This window comes from Notolabrus celidotus, chromosome 6 (assembly GCF_009762535.1).
Source record: "Notolabrus celidotus isolate fNotCel1 chromosome 6, fNotCel1.pri, whole genome shotgun sequence".
NCBI classification, from domain to species: Eukaryota; Metazoa; Chordata; class Actinopteri; order Labriformes; family Labridae; genus Notolabrus; species Notolabrus celidotus.
In genome coordinates, this window is record NC_048277.1 from 1,401,269 (window position 1) to 1,419,738 (window position 18,470).

At 42.3% G+C, this 18,470-nt stretch overlaps 1 protein-coding gene across 2 annotated transcripts in view; it reads right to left on the reverse strand.

The window, feature by feature from the left end:
* far1 (fatty acyl CoA reductase 1) overlaps window positions 1-18,470 on the reverse strand; it is a 63,409-nt gene that overhangs the window by 8,746 nt on the left and 36,193 nt on the right. The window contains exons 5-11 of one of the 2 annotated variants that reach the window (XM_034685768.1): window positions 16,802-16,981; window positions 12,434-12,611; window positions 11,474-11,518; window positions 10,347-10,474; window positions 10,190-10,257; window positions 8,007-8,178; window positions 2,455-2,584 (exon numbers count right to left, since the gene is read on the reverse strand). In XM_034685768.1, coding sequence (XP_034541659.1) covers window positions 2,455-2,584; window positions 8,007-8,178; window positions 10,190-10,257; window positions 10,347-10,474; window positions 11,474-11,518; window positions 12,434-12,611; window positions 16,802-16,981 — 901 coding nt within the window. Of the gene's footprint in view, window positions 1-2,454; window positions 2,585-7,191; window positions 7,364-8,006; window positions 8,179-10,189; window positions 10,258-10,346; window positions 10,475-11,473; window positions 11,519-12,433; window positions 12,612-16,801; window positions 16,982-18,470 lie in introns of both variants that reach the window. The other variant, XM_034685769.1, reaches the window with a different exon arrangement.

Genomic DNA, 18,470 nt, shown 5'->3' on the forward strand with positions numbered 1-18,470 from the left:
ACATTACAGTCTGTTTGAATATCACATTTTCAGTGACTGATACGAGAGGCCTTCATCAATGACACGGTCTAAGACATTGAAACTAAACTTTCTTGATGAGGATTTGTTGACTGACAGTTTTGTGTTTTCACCCTGACCTCACTGATGTCTGCTGATATCAGCAAAACAAAGGAGCTTGTGTTGAAACAAAAAAAACACATGAAGCAATGGTTGCCAAGTTTGTGAGCTGGGACAAAATTGATGAATGACACTTTGACATTAACGTCTTCAAACTAGGCTTGGCTTCTAACTGGTTTTAACAGACGACATCACATCTGTGTTACTGACTACTTTTAAAGCACCCCAGGATTGCTGAAATATTAACACCATACGAGCCATCTCGCGGCCTTAGATCCTCAGGTGGGGCATTTTTTGGTCGTTCCAAAGTCGAGGCTCAAATCCAAAGGGGATCAAGATTTCTCCATCAGAGCCTCTTGACTCTGGAACGACCTCCCTGAGGAGATAAGGCTCGCAGAGTCAGTGACATCTTTTAAATCTCTTCTTAAAACCCATTTTCACAGACTTGCTTTTATGTGTTTTCACCCTTCTAACCGCTTTTACTTCTATTATTTTTTTGTGGCTTAAATCAAAATAATTAATTGTTTTAAAATGTATTTGATTATGTATTGTTAAAATTCATTTTAATTTTTATATGTATTATTTTAATGTTCCTAACTTATCCTTTTCACTTTTTCTATTTTTCCCAAATTAATGTCATCTTATTTATTTATTTATATTTATTTATTTATTTGATTTATTTATCCTTGAAAAACCTCTTAAACATTGATATATTGGTCTGTTGTCACACCACTTCATTCTGTTTAATGAACATATATTCTTTTTAAAGGTGACATATCACGCTTTTTTCATCAATATATATTGGTCTAAGAGGTCCCCAAAACATGTCTTTAAAGTTTATGCTCAAAAAAACACTTTGAAATCAGATTTAGGCATGTCTGAAAATCCCTCTTCATCAGTCCTCCTCAGAACACTCTGTTTTCCCTCTGACCACGCCCCCTCAGGAAGTGGATGTGCCTCGGCTCTCCAGCACGTTGATCTAATGTTTACATGTTGGCTGAATATACACGGCTGCTCAGAGATCACGTTACTTCAACCCTCTGAATCTGATCCAGAATCTGATCCTGACGGAGAGGCGCCTGCAGCAGGACCTTTCTGAAGGATTGGTCACAGATTTAGTGTTTCTTGTTGTTTTATTTGTCAGTATGTAGACGTGTGTCTTGGTACACAGCTACAGCTACAGCTACAGCTATGAACATGTAGCTATGTGGCTATGCTAACTAGCGCTAGCACTTATCCATGATAAATAAAAATCATCCACTAGATCTTCAAATCTGCAGACGTGGGGAGTAAAACCGACCTTTGTGTTTAATAAGACAGCCTACAACTAGCATGCCTCCCTCCTAAGCTCCTTGTTAGCACACATGTGTGCAGGTAATGAAAAACGGGGGAGGGATTCAGTATTATTTTATACAGTCTATGGGCTGAACAAGCTCTGAGCTCTGACTCCGTGACAGACCGGATATTGTTGTTACGTAACAAAAACACTGAAGTCTGAAACGGCTGGTTTCACACACATTTACAGAAAGATGGAGAAATCAGAACAGGGGCAGAGTGGATTTTTTTAATTCTCTGGGGGTTTGTGGACATGCCAGGGAAACATATTTCAGGTAGAGAACCATTAAAAAGTCAATTTTGCATGATATGTCACCTTTAACCTCACATTGTATTCTGCATTGTTTAAATTCCTCCTCCCTGTCTGTCAAAAGGTTTACTTTGTTATTCCAACCATGCTTTGTTTTTCAAAGCACTTTGTTAACACTTGTTTTAAAAGGTTCTATATATATAAAGTTATTATTATTATTATTATTATTATTATTATTATTATTATTATTATTACATTATTAATGTAAATCCCTCTTTATAAAGAAGTCTTTGGGCAGCCCCTCATGTTCTGAATGTACGAGCATCATGTAGCTTTAAACTGTCTGGACAAAGTCATCTTTAATTCTGTCAGAATGAATGTTTACCAAAGACAAACTTCCCTCACTGCTCTGGACTTAAAGTGTGATATACAGAGTGATATTTTGGCTTCTGTTAAGATATAAAACCAAACATAATCTCTGTTGGAGTCACCCCCAAAGTGTGCTTTATTAATGCAGATTTCTCTGGACAGTAGTCCTCCACAATGCCTCTGTTCACTGCAGACTGACATCAGCACAGAATGAATGAGTGACTCTATTGTAGGCAGCCTCCCATCAGACATTAACACACTGAGTGATGACTCTGTCTGCAGACTGCATTCTGTGTACAGGCCTGTGTGGTGTGGTGAGGGGGGACACAGAGGGACGCATTGTGAAGAAAATGTGACATCATCATCATCAGTCTCCTCCATACCTTCCTATCCTGAGGGCTCAACTGGGACATCAGCATGGACACGTTGTCATTGTTCCACACCCAGGAGTGACTGGTGAAGTACTCCAACACCATCATGGCTCTGTGGAGGCGGGTGATGGTCTTCATCATCCTGTGGGCCAACAATGAGAGGAGAGAAAGAGAGGGAAGAGAGGGAAAAGGAAAGGAAGAGGAAAGTTCAGCAGAGGAAGAAGAGAAAAGATCAGAGAAGTGGTAGAGTTGGTGGTGTTACGGCCACAGAGAGGTTCATTGATGTAATATGAATGAAGGATGATGAAGACGGAGAACGAGACTGAGTGAGGCAGAGCTGGAAAAAAGAGGTATAGAAGGAACGTTGTTGAATAAAGGAGAGATGGACGAACAGAGGGAGGGATGGATGAACAGAGGGATGGATGAACAGGGGATGAACAGAGGGATGGATGAACAGAGGAAGGAATGAACAGAGGGATGGATGAACAGAGGAAGGAATGAACAAAGGGATGGATGAACAGAGGGATGGATGAATAGAGGGAGGGATGGACGAACAGAGGGATGGATGAACAGAGGGATGGATGAACAGAGGAAGGAATGAACAGAGGGATGGATGAACAGATGGATGGATGAACAGAGGGATGGATGAACAGAGGAAGGAATGAACAAAGGGATGGATGAACAGAGGGATGGATGAACAGAGGGATGGATGAACAGAGGAAGGAATGAACAGAGGGATGGATGAACAAAGGAAGGAATGAACAGAGGGATGGATGAACAAAGGAAGGAATGAACAGAGGGATGGATGAACAGAGGGATGGATGAATAGAGGGAGGGATGGACGAACAGAGGGATGGATGAACAGAGGGATGGATGAACAGAGGAAGGGATGAACAGAGGAAGGGATGAACAGAGGGATGGATGAACAGAGGAAGGGATGAACAGAGGGATGGATGAATAGAGGGAGGGATGAACAGAGGAAGGGATGAACAGAGGAAGGGATGAACAGAGGGATGGATGAACAGAGGAAGGGATGAACAGAGGGATGGATGAATAGAGGGAGGGATGGACAAACGATGGATGGACGAACAGAGGGATGGACGAACAGAGGGATAGACGAACAGAGGGATGGATGAACAGAGGGACGGAGGGATGGATGAACAGAGGGACGGAGGGATGGATGAACAGAGGGATGGATGAACAGAGGAAGGAATGAACAAAGGGATGGATGAACAGAGGGAGGGATGGACGAACAGAGGGATGGATGAACAGAGGGATGGATGAACAGAGGAAGGGATGAACAGAGGAAGGGATGAACAGAGGGATGGATGAACAGAGGAAGGGATGAACAGAGGGATGGATGAATAGAGGGAGGGATGGACGAACAGAGGGATGGACGAACAGAGGGATGGACGAACAGAGGGATGGATGAACAGAGGGATGGATGGATGGATGAACAGAGGGATGGATGAACAGAGGGATGGATGAACAGAGGGATGGATGGATGGATGAACAGAGGGATGGATGGATGGATGAACAGAGGGATGTAGAGTAGTGAAGTGTCCCCCCCTGATCCAGATCATGTGTCTGGGTTGAAGGATCAGACTTTGGCAGGTTGAGCCTTCAGAGCTGGAGGAAGGTGTTTGGACGTCTCTTGACCGTGTGAACGTTCTCAGGGTGGTGATGTTTGTCAGATATCTGTTCTTCATTTTAAGGGAGGGGGCGTTTGTTGAGAGGCGGGTGAGACTCATGCTGATCCTCTCTCTTGGTTTGATTATTCTTTTGTTTGATTTAATAATTACTTTAATTATTATGCTGTCAAAAAAACTGATAAAGCTTTTGAGCGTCTGTAAAATAAGGATTCCTCTGCAGAAGGAGAAGAGACAAAGATGGCAGGTTAAATGTTTGTTCTTTTTCATTGTGGTTTTTGTGATACTCTGTTTGGCCAATGAGGTAGAAGGGCAACCCATGCACGTTGTTCAGTAAAGCCAACTGCAAAAAACGAGAGTTCCTCTGGTGTCACTTCAAGAGAAACCTCAACAGAAACCACGTTAAGTTGCTTTGCACATTTTTGCAACATATTTACAACTTTGTCCAGGTAGAGTTTTAGTGTCAGTTGGTGATTTCTTTATTGTTTCAGTTCCTGTGAGGAGATTTCAGCTGATTGTAAAACAGACTTAAATCAATACTGATGTCTCTTTATGACCGGAAAAAGCAAACAAGACCGTTAACAAGAAGAGGGACTAGGGATGTAAGGATACACTCAACCCATGATTCGATTCAAATCCTGATCTTTGGTTCACGATACGATTCACTCACGATTCTCTAACGATTTACAAGAAAACTGGACTGAACTCAAAATTTAAATAACTATCATTTGATTTCAGTCCTCAGATATGGACAGTTGGGATATATATTTGTTCTCTTATATTTCTTTGTAAACAAAGTCATCCTTTTTCATTTTGAAGGTGTGTTGGAACTCAAATAAAACCACTGCACACTTTTTTTTAGGTCAATCTCTTTAAATCATCTACAGAGCAGCTTCTGCTCCTGGCTGTGAATTGACATGTTGTTCTTCAGGAATATCAGGGAAAGAGAAAATGCTGCCGTACCTCAGACTGGAAACACAAAGGTGAATCCTGACCTGCTCGGTCTTCACCTGCTGCCTCCATGGCTGTTATGATCAACTCAGTGAGTGACGAGAGAGCAGACAAGAGACTTCATGATGCTGAACAAGCGGAGAGAAATGCAGATAGCGCCCTCTACTGTTTAAAAATAATATCAGGGGGCGCTGGTGGCCTAAGCGCCCCACATACAGAGGCTACAGTCCTCATTGCTGGGGTCGCCGGTTCAATTACCGACCGCGACCATTTCCTGAAAGTCTTCCCCCGCTCTCTACTCCCCACATGTCCTGTCTCTCTTCTGCTGTCCTATCGAATAAAGGCCAAAAAAGGCTACCACAAATATAACTTAAAAATAATATCGCAATACCAATTTTGTTGAATCGATTTTTAATCCACCCTTATTTGTATTGATTTTTTACGATCTTGTTACATTCCTAAGAGTGACTATTTCTGTTTGCTTTATTATGTCTGAACCCGTGGCTGGTGTCAGACCAGGTGACTTAAAGAATGCTGCTGTATCGCCTTTTCCCCCACATTTTCCATGACTAAATAATAAGTAAACATTTGACTGTTAAAGAATAACTAACTTCTCATGTAAAAGAGGGAATGCAAAGACTGCTTTGTCCACAGGGGGCGCCAAAATCAACACAGACCAAAAGTTCCTCACAGGAGCTTTAAAAATCCTCTGCTGTGATTTAATAAAGGCATGGAGGGATGCTCCTCTTTGCAGGTTTCTAGAGTTAGTTGGAGTTAGCTGATCTAACACGGTCACCGCCATCTTTGTGCTTCATGATGCCACTTCAGAAACCAGTGGGGGACGCCTCTGACGCTGACCCGATCAGAAAATGATCAACATTACCAACGTTTTGAAAATGATGTCATGATGCACAGAGGTTGTTCATGGTCAAGAGGGATGTCCGAACTTTCTCTCAGCACTTTAAGAATCAGATGAAGACTCACTCCTCTGGACTAACTGGATTTCATCTGTGTGTAGGCCAGGAGAGCCAACATCAAATTATCAAATCTATGCCATGTGTTTTAACACTTTAATAATGATTGAAACAGTTTGAGGAATTCATTCTGTAATGAAACTTCCAGTATGTTACATTGTCCTCCTGGTGTCACAGGTAAATCCAGTTTAAAGGTGATTTTGTGTTTGAGTGCAGACTTCAGGGCTCATATTCAAAGAGCATATAAATCATGTCCAGTGGAAGTGATGTGGTAAGAACTTTAGAGGGTTTCTGAGTCTTCAAACTGCACAGTTTGATCAAACATTGTAGTTTGAAGGTTCTCCAAACATTATTTAACATTTGACTGTATTTGAGTTGCATTATTTTGCTATCAGCAAATGAGGATTTAATCAACAACAGGTTGGCTGGATTTCAGATGAGACCCTGTAGGTCTTAACACTAACTGATGCAGATAGAGATGACTCAGATTCCTCTCCTCAGTGAAAATAATCTGAAGGATTGGACATACATGCACGGTCGGTAAGCACGACACACCCAGTCAGATCAAATAACAGCCCACGATGTGAGTATGCTACCAAGTCAAGAGGATTTCAGATTGAAGACGGTGTGTGTAAAAACTCATCACACCTCACGTCTGAAATCTCCTTTGCTTTAGGAAGGAGGGAGCACACGTGTGAGTACGGAGCATTAACATGCATTAGAGTTGTATTCAGTGAGGTATATCTCTCTCCAACTGGACACAACTAGGTTCAGAGATGTCCCATGGTGCCTCGGGGTTCTCCATGATTGGATGAGAGCTGAGGGGATGACAGTAATGGATGACATATTCGCCAAAAGAAAAGTCTTCTTTCAACAAAAGGTCGTGAAAAACAGAGCATAGCTGAAGAGTGCTCTGGTACAGGCCAAATCTATTTGTCATGACCCTGTGTTTACAGAGTCCAGCTGATGCCATGAGGTCAGACGAAGACACAGCAGATTCAGGCTTATTCTTCTGCCCCAGACCCTTCAGGTGACCAGCCAGTAAAAACAAACCAAAACAAAAAGTAACACACACAGCTGGGGGGGTGGGGGGGTGGGGGTGGGGAGAAGGTGAGGGCTGACTGGCATGGGGGAAAGTGCAGGAGGGGGGGGGGGGGGGGCAGGTGCAACCTTACCAGGGCTTGTGGCCTGTCAGCCTGAGATAGCCATCATAGAGCAGGGCAGGGAGCGTGTGGCTGACAGTCGTCCAGTACTGATTAGTAAAGGGGTTGGAGCGCAGATTGACATTGGGCCTTCTGAAGGCCTGCTCTAAGGGATTGGTCTTGAAGGTCATGTTTATACAATTTTCTGTAGGAGAGAAATACATGTATAACAGGACAGGGGGACACAGAGAGGACGAGATGATGAAGAAGAAGAAGGTCTTTCTCCTTCTACTGATACAGGCGTGATGCAGGCCCCATGTGTAGTCCCACCACTGCTAGCCAGTGAACAGCTGAATGTCGTCTACAGGACTGCAGAGAGTCCAGTATCTGGGCTCTAAAGTGGACACATCCATTCAACTCTACGTTGTGGCAATTGAGCAGATAGCAGGGTTTTCAAAGGGCCAGCAACTGGGTTGGATTCCAAGTGCTTTCAGACTCAAGCTCACCTAAGTCCATGTATCAGCTGGACTGAGATGACCTTAATGCTGAGGCTTTGGAACCCAACGGAGAACACTATCATTGCAACTAAAAGGGCGTCAAGATTGCAGAACCCATCAGTGAGCTCCTGCAGGAGAAGAGCCGTGGGTTATACATTCTTGGACTCCTTCAATACGACACACAAGCGTCATGTAACACATTAGCATTGCAGATAAGACGTTAGGCGACTACCACGAAAGAAGATAAGTTACACGACTAAAGTAGCAGGCGTGTGTGCGTGTGTGCGAGGGGGGTTTTGGCGTTAATACAGCAGGAGAGCGGCACGTCTGAGTCGGTGGTGATGAGGTTACCTGGGCTCTCGTCCAATCAGCCTGAGGTACAGATCATAGAGGAAGGCCGGAGCCTTGTGGCTCACAGCGATCCAGTATTGATTGATTAGGTGATTGGTTGTGAGATTTACATTGGGCCGACGAAAGGCCTGCTCAAGGGGGTTCCTCTTGAAAGTGGATATTACATGGTACTCTAAGAAACAGAAGGTTGTTCAACACAAGTCATCAGTCAGCAGTTATATACACGTTTGATTTTCTGTCTAATGACTGACTGAAAGCTTTGGTCTTCAGGCTACAGAGGAAACAACGTCATCATGAGTTTACTTATTCTACCACAGCTAACTCAAAGCTATCAGTCAGGCTAAAAGGCTACATTATTGTATCTCTGCTGTGTTCAAATTGATCAAATGTGTAAACTCATAAGACATGAACATAAAGTAGGGCTGGGCGATAAATCGATAACAATAACAATCGTGATATTATTTTTCTCAATATAAATATGACAAATGTTCATATTTAAACCTGTAATTACACCCCCCAACCACTGGACAGGGAGGGGGTGCCAATGTGTCTTAAACACTAGTTACCAACCAACATTAGACAGAAGAAGACAAACTATCTAGACTAGAATTTAAAATCCTTCTTCTGACCTACAAAGCTCTTAATGATCAGACACCTTCATATCTTAAAGAGCTCATAGTGCCCTATTACCCCTCTAGAACACTACGCCCCCAACATGCAGGCCTGCTGGTTCTACCTAAAGTCTCTAAAAGTAGTATGGGAGGTAGAACCTTCAGTTATCAGGCCCTTCTCCTTTGGAATCATCTACCAGTCAGGGTCCAGGAGGCAGACACCCTCTCTACTTTTAAGAGTAGGCTTCAAACTTTCCTTTTTGATGAAGCTTATAGTTAGAGCTGGATCAGGCTTGGACCAGATGTTAGCTATGCTGCTATAGGCTTAGACTGCTGGGGGAACTGACACACTGAGATCCTATCTCACCCCCTTCCCCCCAACCCCCTCATCACTTACTTTAATATATTTTATTCTAATATACCTGTCCCATTAAAGTTACTAACCATAGACCTTTCTGGAGTCCCTGAGCTCCCTTGTCTCGTAGGTTCCTCTGAGCTGCCGTAGACGTCCTCCTGCTGAGGACGTTCAAGACTCCAGCGGCAACAGCTACTACTAACCATCTCATCACTATCACCGCTCCCTCTCTCTCTTATTCTCCTCTATCCCCCTTTCCAGACCCAACTCGGTCGAGGCAGATGGCTGTCTAACATGAGTCTGCTTCTGCCCGAGGTTTCTGCCTGTTACAGGACGTTTGTCCTCTCCGCTGTAACTAGCTAAATACTGTGAAGCTCATGGTGGATTAAGGTGGGGTCAGACTGAGTCTTATCCTGTCTTGGTGTTGGGTCTCTGTTCATAATTTGACATAGAGTGGTCTAGACCTGCTATGTTTGTAAAAGAGTCTTCAGATAATGTTTGTTGTGATTTGGAGCTATACAAATCAAGATTGATTGAAACTAAAACTTCACACAAAAATCTCATCTTACTCTAAAGACCTGCTTCCTGTGGTGAACTCAAGAAGTTCATCAGAAAACTAAATCCAGATACAAACTAACAAACTGTCTGGTTTCTTCAACTTTCACTCAGGAGCAAAAATCTGACTTTACATTTAAATTAAATAATGATTTGATATTTATCATGATAATTATTGATATCAACTGATATGAAAAAAAATATCCTGTAACATCTTTTTTTAATATCGCCCAGCTCTAACAGAAGGAATCAATTATTTAGAAAGTGCAAATGAATAAAAACAAGACCACAAACTGCATCTTAAGTTTTCTACTGAATAAAGTAAACATTTCTCAGATTTCAAACTTAAGTTCAACTTTAATCTGATCAAAAAATGTATTAATCATTTTGTATTTGTTTTCATGTTTTGATCAGGTGTGAAATGTGTTAACTTTCAGTGTGAGACTTCCTTAAATCACCTCTAAACAATGTGTGACTGCTAGTTAAAGGTGGGATTCCTTCCATCTACAAACAAGGCTCCATCTGGAGCAGCAGAACAAAAGCTGAGGTGTGGCAGGTAGTGGATCAGGTTACAATCATGTCACTGGAGACCAGGTTTTAAGCCTCTATTATCTTGGGCCTGTGTGGAGGCAGTGTTTAGGTAAGATAAACAGATTTCATACCAACTTCGCCCCAGTGGAACGGGTTGATTCCCCCGGTGGTGCAGTTGTAAACAATGATGTTTCTGGGCCTGTAATGAAGAGGACAGAGAGAAACATATGAAGTTATTTCATCTAAAAGCAGAAAACCTGAAGAAACAGGTGAGCGTATTCTTCCTACCTGCTGAGAGTCTGAGATCCTGAGTACCAGGCAGCTGCTATGGTAGCATTGATGACCACGTCCACCGGCACTAGGTCAGCCACGGCATCATTAGACGCCCTCATTGTACGGAGGATCCCCTTACCGGCCTACAAAAGGTGCAAGTCGATTAATACAGCCGCTAAAGTTTCAACAAATGTGTATGAAGGATAGACAAAGGTACATGAGGTGCTTAACTACCAGACCTATTTAAATAATAATCAATTAATCAATTAATAATAATAACAATAATAATGATGACAATAATGATAATAATAATAATAATGATAATAATAATAATAATGATAATAATAATAATAATAATAATGATAATAGATAAATACATTTAAAAAGGGAAAATCTTAATTTAAACAGATGTGTAAATACTACTACTACTACTAAACATAATAATAACAATAATCAGAAATAATAATAATAATTATTATTATTATTGTTATTGTTATTATTACCATCACATACATACATATTAAATAAAAATAAATGATAATAACATTTTTAAAAAGTGAAAATAGTTCAGTTTAACTACCAGACCTATCAGATGAAATGAGTGCTATTTCTGTGTAATTTTAAATTGCTTCTTAAAACTTTTTTTTTTAAAAGGCCTTCATAACTATGTAAAATTTTAATTTAAATTAATTTATTATTATTATTATTATCTTTTTTATTATTACATTTTTCTTATATATTTTTTTTCTTTTCTTTGTTTATTTTTGTCTTTCTGTGAAGCACTTTGTAACTTTGTTTAGAAAAGTGCTATAGAAATGAAGATTATTATTGTTATAATTATAATTTTTATTATTATTATTATCATTATTATTAACTGCACAGCCACATACATGGGCGGCAGGTTAGAGAGGAAGCTGCAGAAGGTTCACAGACAGAGACAGGTTGGCCTCAGCTGTCGTAAGGCTCCTTAAAGCATGTTGAAATTATGGGGCAATTTTGTCAAAGGAGCATCTTGAGCAAGCTGTTGAACTGTCATTTAAAGAAGTTACAGCTGGGAGGGTGCAGCACTCCAGCATCGGAGCCATGAGACAGATACAGCTTATAAAGGAGACAGATATTAAAGTTTTCATTACTCTACTTACTGCGATAAATATTCCACTCGGTCCATTGAAGTTATCAATCCAGCCCTGAGAGACGGACAGAGAGCAGCAGCATGAATACCCTCACTGACACATTACATGTTCTCTTCTTTGATAAACTGGAACTAAAGAATAATACATCATGAAAAAGTCTGACATGTACTGATTATGGTTTCAGATGAACTGAGCTGCTTTTTCCTCCTCACTTAACACGATGTATCATGTCCTAAAGCTCGCTCTGATCTGAACATGTGAAAAGTCTCAAACGTCCTGAACCCAGCAGTGCTCCAGTCCTTCAGCTCGCCACGCTCACAGGCCAGGAGAGGAAAGGTGAGAAGAGCTTCTTCACTACACATTCCTCACATTCCTCCTCCTCCTCCTCCTCCCACCGCCATGTTCACTGCTCCACTGCTCCACTGCCACCAACGCCTCTGTGCTGGCAGCAGAGCGCTTTTAGAAACACAGGACGAGTGTTGCTGAAACTTGGACTGTGTACAAGAAGGACCAAGAAAGATCTTTGGACACTTTCTCCATCTCCTCAATACCCAAGTTTAAAATCTGTTGACCGCCTGATCCCAGCGAAGCCAGTTCGTGTTTTATAATCCAGAGATTCTGGAGGTCGCTGTGTGGAGAGAGTGTTTTCTGATGACCCAGGCTTTCATCAAAGAGAGCAGCTTTAGTATTACTCTGCTGTTTTATTATGACCATGCTCTAAAAAAATGCTTCTCCCTTTAGTTTTCAAATCAGCTAATACATTCAAAATCCCACAATGTGATTCAGCAGACTGGCCCAGACCCAGAAACCACCCCGAGAGCCTGTTTGGTATACTTGTGCAGTTTGTCTTCTCCTTTTTAAACAGCATCATAAACTCATCTGGGGCCCAGTGGAACATTTGATTCAGTAATTCTTCAGATTTAAAACAATATCAAACCCAGTTTAACTCTAATGGCCTGAATCACTCACTGGGAAGGGCTCCTTCCAGCTGGCTCCCACTATGGAAGGTCTGATGATGGCTACGTTCAGGTCTCCTGCCTCCTGCTGCACCAAATACTCAGCCAGAGCCTTTGTGTAGGTGTAAGTGTTGGGACGCTCCCCGATCAGCTTTGGGGTGAGAGCGGAGACCAGCTCGTCATCCATCCAGCTGGAAGGACAGAAGAAGAATCAAATTCATTCGTTAGCAACAAAATGACAGACAGCGAAGAGGAAGTTTATATGACTGTATGTAGCTCTGCATAAACAAAGATGGATCTCATTAAGCTGTTAGAATGTGACCTGATTGTAGTGTGAATTATAGACGAATTGAATCCACATTCCACACCATGAAGTTTCTTCCAAAGACAAACATATCAACCTTTTTGTGAAATAAGAGGAACAATTCAAAGTCGTTACACTTCATGATAAATACAAGAACAAAACTTCATCCAGTCACATCCAGTCAGGGGTTAACAACGGTCCAACACATCCTCTCTCATGCCATTTGCACATATGCAAACTAAGCAAGAGTGTGTGCAAGTTTTGTTTTTGAAATAAATAAAAGAGGAAGGACAAAAAAAGATTTAAAAAAGCGCTCGTGGAGACCTGTCACTCAGCCACAGCCCACAGCTGAGTGTCTCCACTGTGGTCAACACCTTCAGTCAGCTGATTCACATGAAACATGCTTGAAACTTCAAACACCTCACTGATAGCTGAACCAGATATGAGACCACATGATGATTGTTCCACGTGATGGAAAATCAAAACAAAAAGAGGTGTTCGAATAAGTTCTTAACAATCAATGAATCCCTACTCCATGAATTGTTGACATCCCTACTACAGACAGAATGACTCCATGTTCAGCAGCTTGAAACAGACTACAGCCATCCTCCTCTCTGCTGTGATGTTACAGTAAAACTTGAATGAGCTGCATTGGCGACTTCTAGATTTAGGTGATTAATGACTTCAACTGGATGAGTAAAAACAGGTCACTAAAACGCCATCCATCCATAAATCCATACATCCATTACTTCCGCTTATCTGGGGTTGCAGAGGTTAAATTCTAAGTAGATTGACCCAGACATCCTTTCCAGCTCCTCCTGGGGAATCCCAAGGCGATCCCAGACCAGGTGGGATATATAAAAACGAGTTCTGGGTCTATCCCGGGGCCTTCTTCCAGTTGGATGAGCCAGAAACACCTCTAAAGGGAGGCGTCCGGGAGACATCCTTATCAAATGCCAGAACCACCTCAGCTGACTCCTTTCGAAGCCCAGGAGCAGCCGCTCTACCCCGAGCTCCCTCCGGATGTCTGAGCTCCTGACCCTCTCTCTCATACAGGACTTCCAGCAGATCAGTGTCCGGTCGGTCTCTGATCCACTGTGGTCCGGGTCCGTGCTCTCTCGTCCATCAACACCCACCGGTTGCTTTTTCAGAATGCAGCACGGAGCAGGACCGCCGGACAGCTGGAGTCATGTGACCGAGGTTTTCCTGTGGTAATTCCTGAATCAAGGATTCTCCTCCTCCTCTCCTCATCCTGAGGTTTCTGGCTGTTAAAGGAAGTTTTTCCTCTCCACTGTAACTAGTTGTAACTAGAGGTGCAATGCTCATGATGGTTTAAGGTGGGGTCAGACTGAGTCTTATCCTGTCTTGGTGTTGGGTCTCTGTTCAGAATTTGACATAGAGTGGTCTAGATCTGCTCTGTTTGTAAAAGAGTCTTGAGATAACATTTGTTGTGATTTGGCGCTATACAAATAAAGATTGATTGATTGATTGATCCATGTTGTCTTTCTGGTCCTCTGAAAACCTCTGACCTGTTGACTCCAGGCCTGGCTCCGCTCATCATGACTTTGGTTTGTTGTTGTAGTTAAGTGAAATACGATCTGGTGATAACACAGAGTGTTTTATTCTGAAAATTAACCGGATGTTTTCATTTTGTTTCAGTGAAACCTGACTTCCTGTCCCGCTCCATCTGCTCTGTTGAGATTGATGTGTCGTGCTCCGGCATCCGGCAAAAATAGAGTCCTGTGTATCTGATCCGGAGGACTGCTGGATCAGAGACGTAGCCGGAATGCAACGGAGCAGATCCAGTGGAAGTTAACACATTGACTAGAATAGAAACCTATCAGATCCAGTGCTGTGACGGACCCAACACGGATGTGGTGGAATTTGGCCGTAAGGCTGAGCTCAGACACACCTCAGAGTAGCTCATTTCAGCCGCTTAGATCTGCTATCTTATTCTTTTGTTCGTGACCCACAGCTCTAAAACTCTTCTGTAACATGTAATGTCATTTCTTTACGTAAACATACAATGTTGTCATTCAGGAGTCTTTCTTAACAGAAACTTCTACAGCATGAGTGAAATGTCTGTGATTGAACATGTCACTGAGCAGAACCTTCAACACAGCAGAGTTTAGTGTATAATGAGGGCATGCTCACGCCTGGTAATCAATAACATATTACAGAGCTGACATGCCAATGGTTCAATACACTGCACACAAGTTTGTCAAATAAAAAGTTTATTCTAAGAATGTGATCGCACCAAGAGGATCGGCCTGAGTACTGAGCTGCACATCAAACATCAGGTTGATCTGCTCCACCACTCTGACCACTGGTACACACCCCACGCTGCACGGCTGCACCGCTGTGGTGCTTTCATATTGTCCAAATGACCAGATCTACAAAACACTGCAGGCTGACCACAACCACATGTGGCTCGCAGACAAATGGCTGCTACAACGTTAAACATGGGTGTGGAGTTGAAAAGCAACAACATCCAACAAGTTGAATGGCGTGTTGCACGGTGAAGTGTTAAAGCAGCAGATTATAAAGTGAATATGATGTTCTTAACCTCGGGTCCACACAGCCTGCTTCACCATCTCTCTGTTTGTGATCCTCGATGGATCCCAACACGTTCTCTCTCTGCTCATATCCATTCAAGGTCTCTCAAAGCTGGACCACACTTTACATGCTATGCCTCAGAATCATCCCATAATCTCCACTTACTCTGGGAGCTTCTAACGCTATACTAATCTCTGCCTCGGCAGCTGAGACTGACAGCCTCTACAACGTTAGTGCTACTAAGCAGCTGTTTACTCTTCAGCTATGGCTAAGCTGACATGCTCACTGTGTTACTCACATTAATCATGCTGAAACCATCAGATGTGACTTTATGCATCCAGTAATCTGGAGAAACACAGAAGTCCTCAAACATGATTCCACGCAACTGTTTACTAATGAGAAACCGATGACCATCACACACCTAAAGGGGTCTTTTAGCCCCCAGAACTACTACCAGAAGTCCTGGGTAGATTGTGCAAATCAGGTCAGTGACGTATGGAGAAAAAAAGTAAATGCACTACACCACCAGACCAGTAGAGGGCAGTAAGACAAAGAGGAATGCCATTCATCACAGATGACACCATAGAAGCAGACGGACAGGCAGGTATCATTTTGAGCAACACAACAGTTAGCCTGTTAGCATGAAGAGACTCAGCTGGTCTGTTTTAGATGGTGCTATATTTCATCACAGATGGATTCACTGAATCAACACGTGAGAGGAGATAAGCGCGAGTAGCAAAGACGTTTCAACACGGCTTCAAAATCCTTTTGAACTCAAAAAGCCGTGGCAGAGACCGGCCGGTGTTTTGGTTTAAACAGCGACCCTGTTAGCCGGATGCATCCCTCATAAACGTCTTTAGACGATCATTAAATATCTGATAAGGATATTTTGAAATCTTAATAAAAACTAAACTAGTTTGCATTCCCAGGAACTCCCTCTGTGTTTCAACAGCTGTGTAAACTCAACACACACTGACACGTTCAGCTGAAGGTCTCCAGTTTACAGGGTCACTTTTAAAACCAGAACACTGGGAGGAGAGACACATTCACGGTGGGCTGAGAGAAGACTACTGTTACAAGCTGCTAAATCAAGAGAATCACAGCTTCTTCTTTTGAAAAGTACACACACATACAAAAAAGATAGAACAAATAAAAACTAATGAAAGAAAGAGAAATCAAGAGAATCACAGATGTGTGTGATGTTATTGTGGACGGCGGGCAGAATAAAAACACTGAGGTTAATCGACCAATCAGACACGTTCAGCATTGCAGGCCCTGCCCCTGAAAGTCCCTGGACCTTTGAAAAGTACTACCCCCCTAGCAGGGGCTTTTTAGGGGGGAGATTATCTACCCCTGAACTAAACATAGACCCTGGTTCCTCAGGTCTAAATGCACGTAGTTCAGGGGTTAGGGTTAGTCCCTACAGTAGAAAAACACCTTTATAAACAGGAACAAGAACACACAAACCAACAGTCACCATGACAGTTTGTTGAAGCTGTTAACGAGTCCGGATCAACTTACTCCAGAGAATCGATGAGCTTGCGGTAGTCTACCGGGGGAGTATAAACAACTTCCTCAATGAGCTCTCGGTCACAGTTGGCGTAGGCTGTGGAGACGTGCAGAAACACCTCCAGGTGCTTCATCCTGTGGGCCAGGGCCAGCATCTTTTGGGTAGCCAGGACATTCAGCTGCACGGCGTCTCTGAGAGAGGGGAGAGGGAAAGGTAAGCCTACATACGTATATCCAGCAGACAACTTAAGTAAACCCAATGACCCAGTACTGTGCAGGATTCTGTAGCTGTTCACCATCAGTGAGTCAGGCATTGTTATCAGTGATGGCGGACTAAGCCTTTCTACCAAGTCCAGTTGCCTTTCCGGATCAAGCTTCGAATGGATAAGTTCATCTTTGTCCTAAGTTGCATGAAGTCTAGCAGCACTTCTAGAGTTTACATCACGTTACATCTCATTTGTTACATCCAAACCAGAACCAGAACGTAGCGACGCTGTGAAAAGTATTGATTGCAAAGACTGGTTAAGTCAGGAGACATTAAGAACATGACGAGGTGAGCTTGGACATGTTGGCAAGCATGTTTTTCCTGTTTGTGCTATAGTGTGTTCAAGTCCTTAAACATTGATGTATAAAAGCAACAGACTGTACTGTACTAAGAGTGACATGCAGACAGCTCATCATGTAACAGGTGGGTCGTTTAGCTGTCATTGACATGACACGATGGAAACAGAGTGAAATGAGAGAGTGAATAAACAGGTGACAAAATCACAGATCAAGATTTTCGTTGATTTTTTTGTGACAAAGGTTTCCTTGATATAATGATCTGTTCCCTCCTCATTATGAAGAACGTTCTGTGGACAAGTCTATGAAGTGAGTTGGTCTCATAGACTGTATAAATAATGGACGTAGTATCTGTGACGTCACCCATCTGTTTCTGAAGCGCTGTTTTGAGGCCAATCGGCTATGTTGAACTCAACATAACTGCTGTCGAGCAAATTGTGACTAGGGTTGCAAAATTAGAAACTTTCCATGGGAATAAACGGGAATTTATGGGAATAAAGCAGGAATTCACTAAATTGAAGGTTGGCTCTTAATATGGAAGTTAAATATAGTTGGGGAAAATATATTTTAGCATAATCCTGACTAAAAAAACCAGATTTCATGCAAGTACAGTTGAACATCTATGCTATTCCTCAATCACACGCACATAGCACACTGCTTAATGCAGGGCTATTGAGACCACGCCCCCTACATGCACTGTGCATTCCTCCATCACATGCACACATGATTTCTAGAATCCTGTAGAGGCTTGAGAAGCTTGAGGGAAGATGCTTTTTGATTTGCATGTTGAATGGGACTTTGTTGGAGGGAGAGCGGCTCTTTTCATTTAACATTTTCAATGGGACTTTGTTGGGATTGCATTTTTGTTAATTTTTGAATAGGTTGGGTCGGGGGGGATGAGTAATATTTAACTCAACATTGATGTTTTTGTTCTTCAATGAAAGAATTGATTGTTCAATAAAATATTTAACACTTGATAAAGTTCTACTTACAAATAAATCTGTTTTAATTGTATTATTTTGGATGGATGTCTGCTTATAACAAAACACATATTGATGCTTGGATATGGTCAGTGTTGGGAATAACGGCGTTAAAAATAATGGCGTTATTAACGCCGTTA